The sequence below is a fragment of the Polyodon spathula genome, chromosome 1, assembly GCF_017654505.1.
Source record: "Polyodon spathula isolate WHYD16114869_AA chromosome 1, ASM1765450v1, whole genome shotgun sequence".
Taxonomy (NCBI): Eukaryota; Metazoa; Chordata; class Actinopteri; order Acipenseriformes; family Polyodontidae; genus Polyodon; species Polyodon spathula.
Genome location: NC_054534.1, coordinates 80,763,725 through 80,786,203, shown reverse-complemented (window position 1 = coordinate 80,786,203; position 22,479 = coordinate 80,763,725). Strand labels below are relative to the sequence as shown.

Genomic DNA, 22,479 nt, shown 5'->3' with positions numbered 1-22,479 from the left:
CTTGTTTCAGTTGAAAGTTTACTGTTTCTAATGCAATTCAAAACACTTATTGGTACTTCCTGAACTAGTCGGTACTTGGTCCTTGGTTGCATATCACCTTTGTTTTTAAGTCAGTCTGGCTACATCCAGTGTCTCTCCCCCAAAAAAGAGATTTTTTTTTTTCTTGTTCTCATTTATCTACCAAGTAATGTGACCTGAATAAGTAATTGAGTTTCTTTGTGTTTTACTTTTCCTTCAGTTTAACTACTGGTAAATGTAAATTGATGTTTCTTTTTAATACCAGTAACATCTTTGTTTCATTGTCTCGTCAACTGTTTGAAACAGATGCAATATCCATTCAAATCTGTTACCAATAATTCCTCAGAAATAGTCCTTCCAATCATGAAGATAGTTTGCAGGCATTCACAGCACATGGTCATTATTTTAACACAATTTAGCTTCAGGTAATATAACCGTACTGCTTCTGATTTTAGCCTCTGTAACAAGCCTTCCTTTCATAAAAACTGGTGCAAGTTTTCCTATAATCACTGTTGCTAGACTGTGGAGAGAGTCACCCTCAATAAGCTATTTTGGCAGTGTTCAGAAGGCAATGATATTTGTTTCTGAAAAAAAATGTTAACCTAGGACTTTGCTTCTGTCTGGCAATCAGTTTTTTTTTTTTAATATTGATACTATCAGTACTGATTGTGTAATTACCTTTCATCTTAACACTAAATAAAAATATGGTTTTGACATCGTAGCCAGATAAAACCTTGAATGTTTTGTAGTGTTGGTACAATTAAATGCTGCTGCAAAAAGGAGAGAGAGTCTTAGATGTACACACACGAAAAAAATAAATGCACACCAACATGCCGAGTTACTGCACAGAATTTCAGGCGTCGTACTATTTCTCTTAAAATAACTATGTGACAGTGAGGACTGTATCTGTAATCCTTTCTGTAGGTGTTGTAGCACGTCACCCTCTGTACTACCCATACTTAAAGAAAGCTCTGACAGCGCAGGCTGTGGAGGAATATTTCCAGCATCTCATACAGAAAGATGACACTGGAACACCCACAGTCAGAAGGTAAGTTTTAAAACATATATTATTTTATTACGTGTGGAGAAGGATGTTCTTTTTTTTTTTTTTTTAAATCAGTCCCGGGATTTTATTTATTGAGACTGTTGCATTTGAAAGGTTGAATTTGTTGAAAATACAGTGACTGGTGGAATAATTCCCTATGCTGTAATTTAAGACACATTTTAACACTTCCGGTTGAGGGAGCATCCCTAAAGCATGGATAGATTGGAGATTCTTTCCTCCCCCGACCCTGATACAAAGGAGACGTTCTTGTCTCTCGTGTAATCCCAGATATCAGATTTTACAAATACAGATTAAGACTGTCCCTGAAGATTTATGGACAAGTAATTTAACGTATTTGAGCTACTTCCCTAGCTAACAGTAAAACTGGGTACAATTAAGATATCACTCAAAAACAGGTGATGTATAAAAGGGGCATTATCTAAATTGAAACACATTTGAAAATATCATAAAGATTTATTTGGTCAATCTGTTCACATGTTGCAAAGTCCTGAATTCTTTGACTTAACTAACTGGCTCTTGATGTTTTCACAGGTACGAGCTTCCTGGAATCAATGGCCTAAACTTTGTTTTAAGAAATTCTTTGGGCGGTGGAGGGGTGGCCTCTCTTCGGAGTGACCCGCAGGTAAAAAAAAAAAAAAAAAAAAAAAAAAAAACAGCTTCATCCTCTTTTGCTTCTCTTTCGAAGAACATGCTGAATGATCCCTTGAATACGGTCCCTTTTGTAAAATAACAGTATTACAAATACTGTACTGTTATATACACTCAATAAGGCCTAGATGGCTTTTGCAGCTAAACAGCTGGACAATAGTCTTACAGTACCTGTTTTCTGCTTAGCTAACCAAGCCAAACAAGGTGGGTGTTCGATATGGTTGACATTCAGTTTTTCTTCAGTACCTCTGCGCAGCCACACAGGCCTGTTTGAAATGATCAGAAACAAAATAATAAATTGTAAATTGTTACAAAGTTCTCACAGTGAATAGCTGAGAACAACAGTTGCATCCTAATGCACCGTCAGCAGATTTGAATAATTTTTCAATGAAATACGAAAGTTGGTTAAAAATGTATTGCTCTTAAATGTGAGTGGTTTACTATGGTATTCTGTGCACTCCTTAAAAATAAACACTGACAGTAAATGAGCTAGAAAGGCATGGGGTTATATTGCAGTTACTTTTGGTGTGTATCAGCTTTTTTCAAAACAGGGTAAAAGGAAATCAACTTTCAGTGATACATCCTGAAAGAAATGTGCTGTATGTGTGCTTTTACTGTATATCACCTAGTTACATGTTTTCACAAGAGCTGAAACCTAGATAATACTGTCAAACTTTCCATGGTTACTGGTGATTTGATCTAGTCTTGTGATCGTATAAATTTAGTCATACTGTAATGCCCATGTTGTTTTTTGTTTTTAAAACCACTTTAAAGAGAGCTTACAACTCATGTCAAATAACTTTAAATTTGCACCACATTTACTTGGAGTGCTTCCCAAAATCAGTTTGCTTTATTAATATTGTTACTGCCCCTGGTTTGGTTTTGTTAGAATCTTTTGGTTCTTAGTCCTTTTTTTTTTTTTTTTTTTTTTTTTTTTTACAATATGCAAATTTAAAAATACAACACAACAGATAAACTGCTGGTACCTTTGCTGACTTTTGAGGGCAGGTAATGAAACAGGATGGCTACATCCTGAGCAGGTAATTGCAGCTAGACCACAGAAGTAAGTTTGAACTACAACACATCAAGTCATTAGGTACTAGGAAACAGCTGTAACCTATTTTTATTTATAGAGTTGTCTTTGAGATATCTGCATGCTAGTCTTTTGCGGGTAGACCACAGAAGTAAGTTTGAACTGCAACACATTAAGTCATTAGGTACTAGGAAACAGCTGTAACCTTTATTTTATTTATAAAGTTGTCTTAGAAATGTCTGCATGCTAGTCTTACAAAAAATTAAGTATACAAATAAAATAGTAATATCTCCAGCAGAAGAAAGTGGGAATCAGTGATTTAATAGTTCTCCAGTAGTAAAACTGGTATCCATTGAATTATACAGTGTATATTTCCCCCCACACAGGTGACCACTACTACTAATGAACGAACTAGCAGTGTTTCTTTTTAACATTTGCTTTATTAACATTTTTTGGGTGGGGAAAACTACACGTGTTCTGGATAATTTCCTCGTCACTCAAGAGCCTCTGCTATTTAATTGCCATCAGTCTACACTGCCAAACATCCCACGGAGGGGATGTGACAGGTCATTTCTTCAAAAATATATGTTGCTTATTGTTTTTCTAACATTCTGCTCTTCCATAAAATTCTGCCTGTCTTCTGCGGATAAGTTTAAATCTGCAGGCCATTGTTGTTTGTTTTGCTATTGAACGTGTTTTGTCGTGTTCATGTACTGCTGGTAGAGTTTGTTTTAAAAAAAATCAGATTAACAATGTTATCCTCAAACGTATTATACATTGCGTCACCACCGTGTGCAATAAGACTGTAAAACACTGAAGTTTTATAGAAAAATGATCACTCGATGCGTTATAATAATTATCATGTTTTAGTAGTGTTGAGAAATGAGTCCCAAGTGCAGTTCAGCTGAAAATTCACACTAATTCATTCATGTTTCTTTTTCCCCAGGGCAAGGCATATGGACAGATGCTTTTGGATTTCAAGATAAAATACGTACCTGACTTGAAGTCACTCATAGACTAAGTTAAAGAACTGGTAAATGCAACCTGAATTATGGTACTGTAGTCCATGTTTATAATTCTATGGTGTCTTCAATATATGCTCTGCCAACTGACTGCATTATCATCATTTGACCCTGTGTTTGTTTAAATGGGTTTGATATTTTTTATTTTTAAAACATACACATAGTTTTATTGTGTTTCCAATGGAATGCATATTAGGTCCAGCGCCTGAAAACTACAAATATCTCAACATATATTGGATAAAGGGGCTGAGGGTGTTTTAGTGTAGTGTTTCTTTAAAACAAAATTTTGAATTAATAGGAAATGTTTGATGCAATCTAAGTGAAACCAGTAAATACTAGTGAAAACTATTGATAATTAACTTTTTATGTAAAGTGTTTGTTTATTTCTATACAATAGCTTTGAGAGATTTAACATTTTTTTATTTTTACTACGACTACTTACTCTAAGAAAATGTCTCCCATTCTCGGGTCTGTTATTTGTATTTAGTGGAATGGTGTAACCAGTTTAATAAATGTTTCTGTATTACCTAGTGTGCTATGCGATGAGTAACTTTGAAAGTGTGATTAATTCAGTTGTTTTTTTGCCGTGTTTTGTTGCGTTCATGTACTGCTGGTAGAGTTTGTTTTTAAAAATAGAGGTGTGGCAAAGTGGTTTGTAGTGCTCCGGTGTATAGGTGAGTTGAGGTGCTCCAACAAAGGACAAACACGAAGTCTACCGGTCAGATTTCTTTTAATGCCCTTTTTAATCCGGGTTTCAAATAATAAAGCTGGCTCTACCCAGCAATGGGTATTGCCAGTGAAAACTGGACCCAAAATAATAAAGCTGGTTCTACCCAGCAATGGGTATTACCAGCTACAAAACAAAGGGGTTGCAGTCCCGAAACAATAAACACAAAAACACGTCTCCAAACTGGGTGCTCTGGTGCAGGTGCGGTGCTCTGAGTGCTGGTGCTCGTGCGCGTTCAGGTCCGGGCTTCTTGCTGCAGCTCCAGCTTCGTATCAGCCGTCTGGTAAAACAAACACAATACTCCTCAATGAACCCACACTTCATTCAAGATTCCGTCCTTGTCTCCTCCCATTAACCACAACAAAGGAGCCGATTACGGCGTCACGTCCCCCTAAAGTACCCTAAGCCCCGCCCCCTCCGATAGCTAGTTCAATCACATCTCCTCCAATTCATGACTGAAACTTCGCTCACCGTACTAGGGCGATGACTCCAGGTACCGTAACGCCGCCCTCTTCCTGAATGGCCGGCTCCCGACTGTCCCCAGGATGAACTGCTCAACCATTCAGTAGGAAGCCCGCAGCTCCTGTTGTACAGTGCCCTCACTGGTCGAGAAGGAGATTTTTGATTCGGATTCATTCGCTCTCCGTCACATATCCCACCGCTCAGAGTGGAGCCGAAGGAACACTCGGCTGAATCTACCTTACCCATTACACCCCCCTCCCGGGAAAAGTAATCCACATTTTGATGATCTTTCCCTGCACGGTGTGTCATGAAATACATGAAGGGTTGCAGCGCCAGATACCACCGAGTTATCCGGGCGTTGCTATCCTTCATCGTGCTTAACCATCTGAGTGGGGCGTGGTCAGTGACGAGATTGAATGAATGACCCAAGAGGTAATAGCGTAAGGTCTGAGTGGCCCATTTAATGGCCAGACATTCCTTTTCTATGACGGAGTAGTTGCGCTCCCGAGGGAGCATTTTCTTGCTTATGTAGAGGATGGGGTGTTCTACTCCGTCGACCTGCTGGGACAAGACCGCCCCCAGACCAACATCCGAAGCGTCGGTGTGGAGGAGGAATTCCTTATCAAAATCTGGTGTGATCAGGGCGGGGGCTCGGCAGAGTCGTTGCTTAATGGTATCAAAGGCCCCCTGACATTCCCCTGTCCATTTAATTAAATTTGGTGCGCTCTTTTTAGTGAGGTTCACTAGAGGGTTTACCACTGTGGCGTACTCGGGGATGAATCGACGGTAATAACCGGCCAACCCCAAGAGAGACCTCACCTGGGACTTGGTTTTCGGGATTGCCGCGTCCATCAAAGCCTGGACTTTGGTGGCGACGGGTTTCACCTGCCCATGTCCCATAATAAATCCCAAATATTGTGTTTCTTCTTTGGCAAAGGCACATTTACCCAAGTTAGCTGTCAGCCGGGCTACCCTCAGAGACTGCAAGACGGCTGCGACCCTAGCCAAATGCTCCCGCCAGGTGGAGCTGTAAATCACCACATCATCAATATACGCTGCTGCATATTCATGATGTGGGCGTAAAACCTGGTCCATCAGTCTCTGAAAGGCAGCAGGCAAACCATGTAGCCCAAACGGCATGGTTGTGAAATGAAACAAACCATCAGGGGTAGAAAATGCCGTTTTCTCACGTGATCTGCGGGTTAATGGGATCTGCCAGTATCCCTTCGTCAGGTCCAAAGTCGAGATGAACCTCGCTGTTCCCAGTCTGTCTAGAAGCTCGTCGACCCGAGGCATGGGATATGCATCGAACTTGGCAATAGCGTTCACCTTGCGGAAATCAACGCAGAAGCGGTTGGTGCCGTCCTTTTTGGCGACTATCACAATCGGACTGCACCACTCGCTCCTGGAAGGCTCAATCACCCCAAGCTCGAGCATCGCCCGCACCTCTTTGCGAACGCCACTTCGTAGACTTTCTGGGATCCGGTAAGGTCTCTCTCGAACCGTGACACCTGGGGGAGAGATAATGTCATATTCAACGAGATTAGTTCTGCTGGGCACATCAGAAAAAATATCCCTGAACTCCTCAATTAACCTACGCAGATCTCTCTGCTGATCTGGGAGTAACTGTTCCCCCATCGGAATGTTCTGTATGCTAGGAGCCTCTATACAGGGTCCAAAATCATCCTCTACCTCACCTGGGGCTATAAATAAGGCATCCCTTGCCTGCCAGGGCTTTAATAAATTGACATGGTAAATTTCCCGTTCATTACGGCGATCGGGCTGCCGAATTTCATAATTAACTTTCCCTATAGCCCGAATCACCTCATATGGCCCCTGCCATTTAGCATATAGCTTCGATTCCGACGTGGGAAGAAGCAGCATTACCTTGTCTCCTGGCCGAAAGGTCCGAATCCGTGCATTTTTGTTGTAATGCTGCTGTTGTCGGTGCTGTGCCGATTTTAGATTGTCCTGGGCCAAACGACCGACCAAATCCAGGCGATCACGGAGTAGGAGCACATGCTGCACTACATTTTTGGACGAGCCTTTGTGCTCCTCCCACCCCTCTCTCAACAGATCGAGGATACCGCGAGGTTGTCGGCCGTACAGGAGCTCAAAGGGGGAGAACCCTGTTGAACTCTGCGGCACCTCTCTCACTGCAAAAAGGAGGTAGGGGAGAAGCGATGCCCAATGTTTTTGCTCTTGATTCACAAATCGTCTCAGCATCTGTTTTAATGTTTGATTAAAACGTTCCACCAAACCGTCCGATTGTGGGTGATAAACAGACGTCCTGATGGGACGTATTTTTAATATTTTATACACCTGCTGTAGCGTTTGAGACAGAAAGTTAGTCCCATGGTCAGTCAGTATTTCTTTGGGGATCCCTACTCTCGACATAATCTGTACTAGTTCTTTGGCTATTGCAGCGGCACTAGTGGACCTCAATGGAACTGCCTCTGGGTATCGCGTTGCATAATCCACCACTACTAATATATGCGTATACCCAGAGTCAGAAGGTAGCAAAGGGCCAACTATGTCCATTGCAATGCGCTCAAAGGGAGTGGAAATAATTGGCAGTGGGACCAAAGGAGCGGGGCGCACTCGACCCGGCGCTATTCGCTGGCAGTCTGGGCATGTGGCTACATATTTCGACACTTCATTATGAAGTCCTACCCAATAAAATCGAGCCAATATGCGTTCCCTCGTCTTGTCGGCTCCCAAGTGTCCTGCAAAGGGGATGTCATGCGCCAGCTTCATGACCTCAGGCCGACACGACGGGGGAACCATCAATTGTGTTACAGGCTGTCCTGTGCCCGTGGCAGGGTTTACCCTATACAGTAATTGCCCCTTGATAATGAAGTGCGGATATACCAGCGCCCCAGCGCCTTCAACATCCTTACCTTCAATAGACCGGACCTGTTCCCAAGCGTGCACCAGTGTGGGGTCGTTTTTCTGGTCCCACACTAGGTCCGCGCTTGAGCCCCACATGTCCGGTACATTGAGAGGGGCTGGAGTAGCATCTGCCCGGGATGGCCCAGTAACCTCGCCCCCTCGGTCACACTGCGTACCGACTCCCTTTGAGTGGCGTTTGATACCATCTGCGCTCTCTCCCACCAGTCCCCAGCCTCGTTTTAGAGATGCACCTTCCCATTTTTCGATCCGTCTCTCTCTCTTTGTTTTCCTAGGACGAAAAAGAGAATTAAACAGGTCGGCTTGCAGGGGAAAAATATCACCAATCGTTTCCCCTGCTCTGTCTGCCACGGTTACGTGTGTGGTTGGGACTGCCTTTTGGAGCAATTGTCGATACTGTGGCCAGTCCCGACCCAGGATTACGGGATGCGGCAGCCTTTCCACCACCCCCACTATGAGGTGGCGTTGTGTCGAGCCTATCGACACGTATGCTTTTAGGGTGGGATATGTCGCCGTGTCTCCATGGATACAGGAGATCGCCACCTTGCCTTGTGGCTGCCACGACATACCGCCTAAGAGAGACGTTTGAATTAAGGTCTGTGCACACCCTGAGTCCACTAAAGCATGGGTACTCACATTACCAACCACTACATCAATAATACAAGGCCCCTCCTGACCCTTTCCCCGTACCTTACCTGCCTCAGATGCCAGATAACAGGTCGCCACGTTGCACTCCATTGCCGCGGGGCACAAGCGGGCGATGTGTCCAGGCTCATGACATCTGAAACAGACGATTGGGGCAGAAGGCACTGGGGTTAGCTGTCTGTCCCGCTGCTGATACTGCAGCGGGTCGGGGGCAGTAAATCTACCCCAGCTGGGGGCCAACCGCTGTCTCCATGGTAGGGAGGTGGGCCGGCCCATTGGGGCTGGTGATCTGGGAGGTCTGGTTCCCAACTGGAGAGACGAGGGCACTGATCCGCGGGTGATGGGCGCGCTGAGAGGGGTCAGTAGTCCGGTCTTTACGGAGACCAGGGAGTCCTCATAATCCTCCGCAAGTCTGACGGCGGCCTCCAAGGTGGTCGGATTGTGGCGCCGTATCCATCCCTGGGTCTCGGCGCCGACCACATGGCAGAACTGCTCCAGGACGATGGCTTCCCCCATTTGCTGACCCGTTTTTTCTGCCGGGCTGAGCCAGTGCACCATGTGGTCACAAAGTTTTTGCGCGACCACCCTGGGGCGGGTCTCCCGTGGCCTCCGATACTCCCGGAACCGCAGCCGATGTGTCTCCCCCGTGATATTGAGGCGTCGGAGGATGGCCTGTTTGACCAGGTCGTACTGGCTAGCCTCCTCATTGGTCATGGCCTGATATGCTGCCTGAGCCTCACTGATCAGACAGGGACCCAGTTGGCTGGCCCAGTATTCCTTCGGCCATGATGCAGTGGTGGCCAACCGCTCGAAGGCAACCAAGTACGCCTCCGGGTCATCCTCCGCAGTCATCTTTTGCGCCCGTGTATTGAGAGGTGCCATCACGGGTACTGCTGGAGTTCGGGGTGCGTTTCCAAGACCGACCCTCTCGATCAGCGCCGTGAATCTCTCCTCCCTCTGTCTATCCTCCGTCTCCCGTCTGTGCTCCAGTGCCTGTAGCAGCGTGGTTAGCGCAGCCATGTCCATGGCTCCCGTTTCTGACACCAATTGTGGCAAAGTGGTTTGTAGTGCTCCGGTGTATAGGTGAGTTGAGGTGCTCCAACAAAGGACAAACACGAAGTCTACCGGTCAGGTTTCTTTTAATGCCCTTTTTAATCCGGGTTTCAAATAATAAAGCTGGCTCTACCCAGCAATGGGTATTGCCAGTGAAAACTGGACCCAAAATAATAAAGCTGGTTCTACCCAGCAATGGGTATTACCAGCTACAAAACAAAGGGGTTGCAGTCCCGAAACAATAAACACAAAAACACGTCTCCAAACTGGGTGCTCTGGTGCAGGTGCGGTGCTTTGAGTGCTGGTGCTCGTGCGCGTTCATGTCCGGGCTTCTTGCTGCAGCTCCAGCTTCGTATCAGCCGTCTGGTAAAACAAACACAATACTCCTCAATGAACTCACACGTCATTCAAAATTCCATCCTTGTCTCCTCCCATTAACCACAACAAAGGCGCCGATTACAGCGTCACGTCCCCCTAAAGTACCCTAAGCCCCGCCCCCTCCGATAGCTAGTTCAATCACGTCTCCTCCAATTCATGACTGAAACTTCGCTCACCGTACTAGGGCGATGACTCCAGGTACCGTAACGCCGCCCTCTTCCTGAATGGCCGGCTCCCGACTGTCCCCAGGATGAACTGCCCAACCATTCAGTAGGAAGCCCGCAGCTCCTGTTGTACAGTGCCCTCACTGGTCGAGAGGGAGATTTTTGATTCGGATTCATTCGCTCTCCGTCACAAGAGGTTAACAATTTTATCCTCAAATGTATTCATTGTGCCATCAGTATCTGCAATAAGACTGTAAAACACTGAAGTTTATGTATTAAAAAAAATAAATAAAATCATTCTCCATTAGTGCTGGGAGAAATATCTGAATATTCAAACAATATATTTTTTTTTATTCGGATACAAAAAACAGATGTTCGTAAAAAAAAAAAAATAAAAAAATAAAAAAATACCTTGCACTTATTTATTGCCTCAACAGAAGTTGCACGACAGTTAAAAATAACTAAATAAATGAAAAAGAGCTCTGTGTGGGATTTAATATGTGTGTGTGTGTTTGTGTGTGTGTGTGTATATATATATAAAAAAAACACAGGATCAACACAGGAGCTTGAGCCTATTAAAAGCTTGACAGCAAAAATAAACAAACCAGATTATGTGCGTGCACGCATAGTGATCTCTATGGAAAGCCATCTGGGTCAAAAAAAGCATTGTGTTTTAGAGTGAGCCTTCTTTCTCATGGGACAGAACAAAGGCAATGCTGTGCCGAACTTGCTGGATATGTTGTGTATTGATTTTAATATAGAGTGTATATATTAAATATTTTTCTCTTTCATCCATTTATAAAAAGAGAAACAAAATGTTCGGTAAAACCTCCCCCCCCCCCCCCCAGACAAAAGAACATTGCAACAAAGACGGTGTTATAACAAATAACCACTTTTTTTGTTGTTATTTTGTAATATAATGTAAAAAAGTGTTCTAATTATATTCCTCTAAACAAATAACATTCTGTAACTACCAGTAGCCATTGTTTACTGCTTTCTTTAGGAAAAAGCTTAACCCCCAAGATCTCTTTTGTAAACTAATATGATCAGAAGAGCATTACACCTCAGTGTAATTATAGGCTGTGGTAAGAACTTCAGCTCCAAAATACCTTTAATTGTATGCAGTCTTAGATACATTAATGTAAAAAATGAATTTCCAGAGATTGATTACACATTGAAATTCTTGTAACAGTCCTACTAAAGGTTTCACATTAAAGAGGGCAGCAATGTATGTTCAGGATGTAGCCACCCTGTTTCATTACCTGCCATCTAAAGTCATGTAGTTGCTTGAGCTTGCACTTTGCTTAGAGCATTAAACATTGACAAATATGTCAAGTGGAATTACTACAGTGTAATGCTTGTGCATTAATTCTGTACACAACGCAGTAGGCATTACCTGCAGTATATTTAAAACGGATCAACAATCTGTGTTGATTTTCCAATAGGGACCCTGAGTGTACAGTGTAATGTTGCATGTCAAGTATGAAATGTAGCCATTACCGTATGGGTGTTTACATCGTAAAGACCACAAACCTGAATAGATTATACCAATGCTGCGCATTAGTGACTATGACGCAGTCGGGCCGGCCCCAAGGGAATAAGAAGACCAGCACAGATACCAGCATCATTTTTTCTTTGACAGGACTAAACCTTATGGGACAGATGAGTACAGTACATGGCAGCTAAACAGGACGTGCTTATGTGGGACGACCGCTTTTTGTTTAAGTGCGAGCATGGTGAATTTAATTTATTTATTTATTTATTAGCAGAAACATGAATACAACTGCCGAACTCAGCTTAGACTGAGATTGCTTTTAGTTTCTGCCACAGTATCTCCTGCTGTCTTGATGACTCCTTGCAGCATCATTACGAAGGCTTCTTAAGACTCTAACAGCAGGCTTCCCTCAGTGTTGTATACGCTTAGACTGTTTGGGTTTGTCAGAAGTTATATAGGTGGGCATCCCTATATACTGCTTCTTGCGGTAACGCGAACCGTGTGGACCTGTAGGTCACCGACCCGGTGCAAGTCATCGCAAGTGTACCATACAGAGGGTACCGTACCGACCCGGCACTAAGGTACCGAACCGCGGTTCCATCCCCGTACAATAACGTTCCGACCCAATTCCGACATGCCATGGAAGTTTTTCACTCAACTTCTGAAAGAGACTCAGTGAGACAAACAAAGTCGAAACGAACAAAGTTTATTACTCAAGGCTTGCAAACCTAAGAACACACTCAACACACACAGTGTTAGGAAACCGAGCAATGTTCTGACTACACAGAGCCAGTAAGCATAATATATACCTTGTAACCTACAGTTATTGTGAGCCAATCACAGAAGCTTAACTCAGTATACATTGGATAGCAACAACTTGGAAGATTAAGATGAGACCAATCATATGCAACAATAACAACTTATCTAAATTGAAAGCATCCTAAAATCATTTCTTAATCTAAGTTGGTGACATTTCTGAGAACTGTCACGGATGCAGCTTGCGGTTGCTAAATAAAGAGAACTTCCTCTTTCTTGCTAGTAGTATCTTTCCACCCCTTATATAGGCCACTTGCCCTGCAACAAGAAAGAGGAAGTATGTACAATAACAATTACCAGTACATGATACATTATTATTATATGATACCTAAATCTTATAACCCGTAATAGCATTTAAACCTGAGCATGCAAATCCTAAACAATCATAGCTGTAGCAACATTGTAATTTAGTACCATCCCTGGTCCAGTACCAGAGGACGGCTTGGGTCTTGACCCGCCCTGTTAGTTTTTTACAGTACTGTACACTGCGTCTGCCCTGTTGCATTACTGTACAGCGCCATTGCTGCCTAAGCAGATGCGTCCAGTCTGGGCTTGGGCGCTGTGTAGAATATGGAGGTGGTGGTGTAACCCGCATTGCTACAGGCACCGAACTGTTGGCAGCTTTGGTATAATCTATTCAGATTCAGGGTCTTTAGGAGGTAAACACCTATATGGTAATGGTTACATTTCTGTTTCAGGGAACCAGGGTTATGATAATAATCTAACAATGTCCTATTTATTCAAAGAGACAAAGCTACTTGTAGACAATATTTTGCTGACAAAGAAGGTTTTATTCTTGTCTTAAGACCTTTGGGCAATTGTCTGTGAACATCGAAGGTTTCTAGTGTAGAACAGTAGGTATTCTGACTTTCTTCCAGACCTGGGAAGTGTAGTTATACTTAAATGACACTGAGAAAGACTTCTAGTTGTAACATAGTCACAAATTGTTGGGAAACACTCCTGTAAACATATTTAAACTGAATTAAAAACATAAACCCAACAAACTCCATGAAATCATGCTTTTCTAAGTCACTTTGAGTATCACCAAGTGTATGAAAATGTGTTACAAAAGCAGTTACAAAAAGGAATATGGTCTTAGATCCTTGTTAAATTCAGGTCTAACAATGGGCAAGGACCTAGGCCAGTGCAATAATCAGCTGTGGTAAAAACTTTAACTGGTTACAACTTTAAGTTTGTATCCAACCTAATCAAATCCTGACGACTCCAATTGCCCAGAGGGTACTTCCTAAAGGTTTCATATTACTGAAGGTACTTCATGCTTCATCATTGGTCCTAGGAAAAATGTTCTTGAACCACTAAACCTGACCCCAACCTGTCTCATGCAAAAATATCCAGTTTATCCCCCCCCCCCCCCCCCCCCCCCCCCCCGCACATATTTACATGATTTGATTTTTCTTTTTACTATTTTAAACAAATGGATATGGAATGTATTTTACTAAAATGTAGATGTGTTGTTAACCAGCTTCTAGCCAATGCAAAAAAGCATTATAAAGCACAATTTATCAGGCAAAATACACAACATTTAAGGAAAATACATAATTGTTTTCCTTGAAGGACCAAAATTACGTCCAGGAGGTATACAAGTAACATGAAAAAAAATACATGACGATTATTTTTTGAAGTTGCATCCTTTTTACAATTTTATCAAAAAAAAAAAAAAAAATACAATGTATCTTATGCAAAATTCAGCACGGTGCACAAGTGTTCATCACCGACTTCAGTACTTTGTTCACATCTTCTCTATATAAATCAAGCCTACCTCATTTGGTGGGAAACCAGGTTCTTTATTATTTGGAGCTGAAATGCTGCTTGCTAGATCCATTTATTACCAGTGGCAAGCTGTAGCCTTGGTCATGTGGAGATCTTCAGGCAAACCTTTTGTAAAGAGTGAACGCAGAGAGAGAAAAAAGAATGCTATGTCAGATTTTTAACAAAGATAAATGCCTAGGCATCCATCACTGCAGTGAAAGTCCACAGCAAGTGGAAGCCCTGCAGGTCAGCAGTGAATCCTCCCAGCTGCTAAAGGTTGTTAGCCCCAAGCTGAGAGCATTGTTGTCTGGACTGCTGATCTTTTTGTCAGCACTGATGGTTAATCTCCAACATTAAAAGGAGGAACAAAACACTAAGATGTGTCTAATTTCACTAAGCTCTTGCATGCAAGGTACTTGCATAATTTCTCTGAATATGATCACCATAATTAGGAGTAACAGAAGCAGCTATAGAGTGGTGGCTAAATAAAAGCTTTTCCTTGTCAAATCTTCCAACAGTCACCAAAGTTCTTCTGTAGCTGTATTGAAAAGGGTGAAATACATTTTAGGCTGCAATAATTAACATTGTGTATGATACATATGTACAGTATGATAATATGGCAATGCACTTTTGTCTTTTTAATGCTGATTTGTGAAGGATTTGAAGTTAAGCTAAGCAGTGCATTGCAGGGTAGGAGCAAATGACAAGAAACAGTTCACAGGTTTGAATCTCACTTCTGATTTGCTGGATCACTCACTCGTCCTTAAGCCACAAAATAGGCGTTATCAATACCGCCCCTGGAAAGTAAACAAGATGTCCTCTCAAGTATGCTCTACTTGGTACATGACAGTTTTTTTTTAAAATATATCTTCATATTTTTTTTTTTTTTTTTAAAGAACAGTATTATGAATTGGCCCACTGGGTCATGCATGACTGAATAAACAGTGAATCAAACACAATCCTCAGGGTATGTGTTAAAGGAAAGCCTAGTCCATATTTGAAAAAGTCTACCCATAGCTGATGAGTTAGGACAGAGACATTAATGTGCAAACTTTTTTTTTTTTTTTTTTTCAGAGATTGATTGGCCCTTTGGAATGTTTGTAAGTGAAACACAATGGTTCATTCATTTTTAGGCTCCCTCTGAGGAGATTGGAATGACAGAGATCTACTACATAATTACTCAAAACCAGCCATTTGGACAGAGATATATAATGTACAATTTGTGTTTTACTGTGACAACATTTTTAGTATTTTTTTTTATTTTTTACATTATAACAGTAAGCTAACCAGTGAATCAGGGGTTTGCTTGGTTTCGCTGAGGCTTTTCATAAACTGCATCATGTTTGAGAATGGAGGAAAATAAAGGTTACCAAAAATGTAAGGCTCTTCACGCCCAGTACAGAGCATTAAACAAAACAAAACATAAGGGACATTGTATGCTTTAGTACAGTGCAATATACTGATAAATGTAACTTCAATTACTAAATTATTTATTGGATCCTAAATGTATACAAGTGGGGAATCACAACTTCTTGAATTAATACAAAATGTGATTAAGCTTTTCACATACAATTGTTTAAAATTATAATATATAATATGTTGCTTTAAAAGTTAACAAAAACCCTTACCCGTTGTTTCATATGCTTTAGATTATATGGAACTGTACTCTATTGAAAATCACACTTTAAAACCTGATAAAGTAAGAAGTTTGCTGCATTCATATTTTGCTCAGAAAAAGGACTCAAAATTCAAGCACGCAGTATAATATTACGACTTCTAGAAGACAAAAAAATTGAAACCACCAAGAAAAGTCTTTTACTTCGTTTAAAAATAATATGTATCCTATAGTACCTTCTTTCAAAATGAGTTACTTAAAATAATACAATCTGTTTTTACCTTTTAACAGAATATCGTACTTGTGAAATATATATATAAACACAATTATTTCGTTACCAGATTCAGATAGAGGTGTGTATATTACCCATTTTTAACAATTAATGATAGCAATTATATGGTGATTTCAGAAAGTTTACCGTATATATAAAAATGATAGGGCAGCTGGCTCTTTGAGCTTATATATATATAAAATGTAGTTTCTTTCTTTCTTTATTTATTTATTTTAAGAATTTGCTTTTTTTTTTTTTTTTAATAATAAATGGTGCAAATGTCACCCTTAAATTTGTGATTTTCCGTCTATAGAGTTCCGACATTGCTAAAAAGAGAATTAGCGGACAGTATCCTTAAGATTATATTTGAATTAGTAAATGTAATATTAGGTTATACATCTCTATTATTATAATAGACACCGCTTTTGTTTCAGTATTATACAAATGTGACTTCCCGTAATATACTTATAATCAATATACTTAAAAACTATTATTAACCAATAATTATTTTGTCAGCATTTTTTTGTTTAAAATATTAAACAATAATTAATATAAAACTGTTTTACTATACTACGACTACCGGGCCGACTAAATAATAAGATGAATGTAGGCCATATGCTGCGAATACAATGATAGAACAATACAATAATATTATAAGGCCAATTAACCAAAAATGTTAAACCTAGATTAAAAACAAAAAAAAAAAAAAAAAAAAAAAAAAAACAGTGTAGTCTTAAATTAAATAAACAAACTAAATTATCTAATAAAATGCAAATACATTTTAATACTGGAAATAAAAGACCAGATAAGCTTTTCAAACAAAACTGTTCAGTTTCCCGAGATTAAATCCCAGACCACGTTCAAATGTGAAACTCAGTAGTGGCTACGTATTTTATCAAGCTAGCTGATTACTGCCATATGCCAACCGCGTGCCACCATAGTCAACCTATATGGTATTCCATCAGAGTTTCCATAGCTATAATTATATTTTCCGCAAAAAGCATACTCTCTCTCACACACGCGCATCAGCACAACGTTCTTATTATATTTTCCCCTCCATTTCATGCACTTTAACTACGGCATAGACTTGTTTTGTAGCTGGACATTATTTTAACATTTAAAATCACCATAAGCGTCAGTTTGAATCAAGAACCAAATAAAACAACAGAACACACAAAAAATAAAAGGGCCTCTCAAATGTGTGTGTGTGTGTGTGTGTGTGTATACACACACACACACACACACATTTGTTTTGCATGTGTTAACAGTTCATTTGGTTTCTTTTTAGGAAATAAACTTTGCACTAGGCTGCAGCAAAAAAAGTATGTGCGTGTTTATAGTTTTATGGTAATTAAAATGCTCACAAATGACGGACAGGCATCTAGACCCTTTTGAAAGTTACTAAGTCGTAATGACTATAGACGCTATTTAACTAATTTACAGTGCAAAACTAAAAACAGATGAGGGACGCACCGGCAGTGTAATTGAAGTTCGAACTAAACCTGAACCGTGCACATCACTTTGTAAATATTACAGTATTACTAATCTGCTGAAATGTAACGTAGGCAACAATTATTTTCATGGTAAAAAATAAAATAAAAAAAGTCAAGACTTGACTGCGCTCTTATGAAACGAAGCCAATAGGTACACAAGTCTCAAATAAGTTTCACATGAATGCACACCAGTATAGATAAGACAAGGTCAGATAACTTACTCGCTATTTGAACGCTAAAACATCTATTAACGGTAACAAATTATTTCATTGTCATTGTATGGGGCTCGCACCACTTTCAGTAATAAATAAAAAAACACGCTGATACAAGAATACACCCCAACTGAAATTGAAAGACCCAAGTCAAACTTGAGCACAAAGCTGCTGATCTGCTAAGCAGGCAGCGCCTGTGCAAACTGCGCACTCAAGTAACGTGAATGCATATTACGAGGGTCTCTCAAATTGACACACCGAGTTACATATTTAAATATGTTTACTGATTTATTTGCAAGTACATACTGAAAACGTCAACCCGAATGAAAACATTTACAATAGGCTATAGCAAAATAATGTATGCGTGTTAATAAGAAATGAGGTGTAAGCGGAAAACGTTTACTGAGATTTTAGAGGATCGTATTTTTAATTTTTAAAAAATCAAACGCTTTGTGTTGATGTTGTTCATTATTAAATACAGATGAGTAATGTAAATGCAGTATGCTATACAACAAAAGGTACAGCAGTCCTCCAGGCATGCTACGATAGAATCGATTATAAACATTGATACTCTTGCATGAACTACTCTTTTAAAAGACATTATATAATAATAAATGAAGCCTCTTTCTGCAGCCATAGTAAGCACTTAACTTCCCATAGTGAAATGCTACTATAAGGTTAGTGGGCTACATGTAAACAACAGCTTCTGTGGAAAGAACTAACGTTTCTCGTGACCCAAAAACAGTAGAGCCAATGAAGATTTCAGCACGTCTATGATGTCACCTGTCTCCTCCTTACCCGCTTAGGATAAAAGCAGATAATTAAGTACTAGAAACATATGCAACGGCAACCAAACATGCTTGACTCGTTAACGCTTCTCATTGAGAAGGTGTTCCTTTTCACCAACTTTAATTTGTTTTCTACTATCTCGACAGATAAAAATGCAAACTACTTTGACTGGACCTCTTTTCAAAGAGGCGATTTGTTAGAAGTGCCGCGTACTCTCTTTATTCACTTTGGCATTTACCTCGGAGACGATAAAGTTGCTCACCTGATGCCAGACATCCTGCCAGTGTTTACCAACGACGAGCGTCAGATTCAGGAAGTTGTGACGAACAAGAGACTTCTTCTGGGCGTACTTTCCAAAACTGCTAGTATACGAATTGACACTGTGGAAGATTTTGCCTATGGGTCCAGCATTATAGTGAACCACATGGACAACATCCTCAATACACAGCAACTTCCTAACGAAGAGGTAGCAAGAAGAGCGGAGAAACTTGTTGGAGCCACACCTTATAGTCTGCTTTGGAATAACTGTGAACATTTTGTCACATACTGCAGATATGGGCAGCCTGTGAGTTTGCAAACAGACAAGGTAAATCATTGCTATTTCTTTTGCAGGTGCAGTTTTTGGTACCTTAAAATGATTTGTGGTACTGCTTTGATTTTAATGCACTTCAAGATCCATATATAATGGTTAAAAGTCTATCGTAATATACTTACAAACAAAGCACGTCGGATAATATTGATCGCATCTCTAGCTACCTCAGCTCAGGTACGGACATGACCTTAGTCTGTCTGAATTCGTGAGTGCCAGTCAGGTTAAAGACATTTTAGTGATTGACACTGTTGCATACTGGAGGAGCTAAAACACTTCTGATTTTGCGGTGGTATGCAGATTATTTAAATGTATTTTTTTTCTACCCATAACGGTTTCTAGAACTTGACGGATTTCAAAAGAAATGTCCAGACAGTAATGGGATTATTTTAATTGGCCTTGCTGCCCCACAGTGTTACTTTGTTTCAGCAAGAGTTGAGTGAATTTTGCAGAGCTATTGGTAACCATGGCAGAGAGGGATTAAGCAAAGATTTTGGATTGCTTGTGTTGGATCACAAACTTTAACACCCTCGCCCCACTACTTTGTTGTAAACTAGGATTCTCTGGGCTGGAACAAGGGCTGTATTGAAACCCGCACACAATACCAAGTTATTTTTTGGTAGGGTTGCTTAGAAGCTGTAAAAGCTGACTCGCTAGATGCTTGCTTCCTCTCTTTCTCTCTTGTTTTTTCAAATTGTTCCGGAATAGGGGAGGGAAGGAAGAGAGGGTTCCTTCTCTCGGTTGACGTATATATATATATTATATATATATATATATATATATATATATATATATATTATTTTTTTGGAAAATTTTGGGCACCCTACTGGTACGTTGTATTGTAACATAATATGGTACAAAAACGTATGGTATACTTTATTTTGATTTGCATAAGACCTGTCAAAAGTATTCTTTTTTATAGTTGGACCTCGAACATGTTCCTAGTTTGGACTCGGAAAGTTGGATGGTACCAACATTGTTACTTTAAAAAAAAAAAAAAAAAAAAACTGTTAAAAAAAAAAAAAAAAAAAAATATTGGGGTCATTCAAGTTCTCTGTTAATGTACGATACGACCTCGATTACGATATGGTATGTTCGTTCACTACTTAGGAAGAAGGGGAAGGCCGTCCCCCCCCCCCCCAATCTGGAAGGTTACAATGGTGTAAAAATTTCTCTCTTTTTTTGTATGGAGAGTTGCAATGAAAGCCTCTTGTTTCTGTGTTCCATTCTTTACTTTCTGCTGAGAATTCCAGACTATTCGACATTCCTTCTCATTAAATCTGTTGCAACTAGGAACAGGAGAACTGTTCAGTTTTGTGAAAAAAAGGTGTTCAGACTTTTTTTGGGGGGGGGCAGACTAAACTAGCGTTATCTTTCCCTTGAATACCACACGTGATTGAGATTGAAAAGGCTTCAAATTGTTATCAAGTCCTACTAGTTCTGATTTCTTGAATGTCTTTTAAAAGTTTTTTTTTTTCACATTTTTCTTTGCAGTTCTGCAATGTTCTGAAAATGATCATCCAAGATCAGAGAAGTGTTATGCTGACGGCTATTTTGGGAATAATATCCATACTTTATCTTGGCCTGGCTCCTTCCACCACGCTGCCAACCATTCTCATCCCATTCACCCTGTGGATGGCCAGTTAACGTCTGCAAAAGACAAAACAATAACATAGTACTTATTGCTTAATATAAAGGGAGGGGGAGTGTTTTTATATGTTGTAGTAAGATGCACATTGAAATGACTTAAGCTTTCTATTTTTGAATACATATTTTATCTTACTGTGTAAGCCAATATAATGCATCTGCCAATGATTTTTTTTTTTTATACACAAGATGAATGGTTTATAGATTATATAAAATGTACTACAGGTATGTTAGTGTGTATTTGTATATAAATATATACATTGTAAACAGAAATTGTTTAACCCTGGTCTCTACAGTCAGTGTGTAAAATAAGTTCTTCATTGAACATGTCAAAGCAGTTCTGTTTTTAAATGTATATGTTGTAATACCTGAAAGTGTATTTGTGCTTAGTGTTCATGTCGTTTTATACTGTAGACGAAACTGCTCTTGTCGGTGACAAGCATTTTTTACTTATTCAATGCATGTGTGTAAGATGTACATGATAGTAAGCTTGACAGAGGTTTATGAGACACTCCTCTTTCACCAAACAGTAAACAGATCTTCTGTATGTACAGCGTTTGGTACTGGTGGTTCCTTCCAAAGTTTACACAAATGGAAGGGGCCTCCTTAACTATGGATCCCATATCTGTTTACTAAAGATTTTGGAATGCGCACCATTTTCAGAAGAAAAAAGTATATGATGATAAACGGGTGGGTGTCTGATTTTTAACTGTCACTTGAATTTTACTGGTTTTGTAACATTAAAACTTGTTTTATGCTTGTTTAAATGTTAAATTTGAGTGTTCTATTACTTTTGAAAAGGAACGTTTTGCTTTCTTTAGTTAGGACTGTTGTACTGTATTTAATCCTGTGGAGTTTTATTTTGTGCTGTTTTGGAAGGTTTAAGTTTGAGCTGCCAGTGGTGGGCAACACATACACATTAAACTAGAAACAAAGGGTCTTGTTCACACAACCTCAAAGACTGTTGAAGCTCATTTTGATTAATTGAATGAAGTTTGCACTTCAGAAAACCAACCTTTTGTAGAGAAGTGTATTCCATTTTTATAAAGCTGTTGAAATGTTTATGATCAACAAACAGTCTTCAGTCTTTCTTAAACAATTTTTCCATATAGGTTTGAAAATCATAGGACCATGAACATAAATGATAGGAACGTGCCTTTTAAAGACTTAGAATGTAACCCTTAAAGAAGAACCAAACACATTTTCTTTAAGCATCATACAATATACCCATCAAGGGATATAATACTTTAAATTAGTTAGACAAATATGTACAATATTCGCTCACATAAAAATGTATTATAGCTTTTTTTTTTTTTTTTTTTTTTTTTTTTTTTTTAAATGACAACATATATATGTCCAGGTGAGAAGTCTACAGAGGAACATATATCACATTATCAAGTCTTTATTTAACATTTTGATATTTTCTGTGTAGATGCTTTGACCTTAGTAGCAACTCTTCAGTTCTTGGTGTACCTGTCTTAGGCATATGTAACCCAGGCTACATTAGATTAAACAGTGTCTTTCTAAGCCACCACCATTTAGTGAACAGATATGACTCTGAAGTCTTACTGGAAATCCACAGTTGTGCACAAGATGCAGTTGTTTGTTACTTCTGTAAAGGCACTCCACTGATTACCCTGGGTTACATACAGTAGG

The 22,479-nt window shown here is 39.9% G+C and overlaps 1 protein-coding gene and 1 long non-coding RNA gene across 4 annotated transcripts in view; one reads left to right on the top strand and one right to left on the bottom strand.

Moving 5' to 3' along the window:
• LOC121322973 (lecithin retinol acyltransferase-like) overlaps positions 1–22,110 on the top strand; it is a 65,149-nt gene extending 43,039 nt beyond the window's left edge. Inside the window, exons 18-21 of one of the 3 annotated variants that reach the window (XM_041263651.1) lie at positions 943–1,066; positions 1,616–1,706; positions 3,712–3,798; positions 20,671–20,758. In XM_041263651.1, the coding sequence (XP_041119585.1) occupies positions 943–1,066; positions 1,616–1,706; positions 3,712–3,786 (290 nt within the window). In that variant the 3' untranslated portion in view covers positions 3,787–3,798; positions 20,671–20,758. Of the gene's footprint in view, positions 1–942; positions 1,067–1,615; positions 1,707–3,711; positions 3,820–16,817; positions 19,174–20,670 lie in introns of those variants that run through there. The other 2 variants (XM_041263641.1, XM_041263658.1) reach the window with 2 other exon arrangements.
• LOC121322987 lies at positions 12,490–18,931 on the bottom strand. The gene is made up of 3 exons (XR_005951109.1): positions 18,850–18,931; positions 14,218–14,333; positions 12,490–12,695 (listed from the first exon to the last, which is right to left on the bottom strand). It is a non-coding gene; the product is annotated as an uncharacterized LOC121322987 (long non-coding RNA).
• Positions 22,111–22,479: the final 369 nt, after the last annotated feature.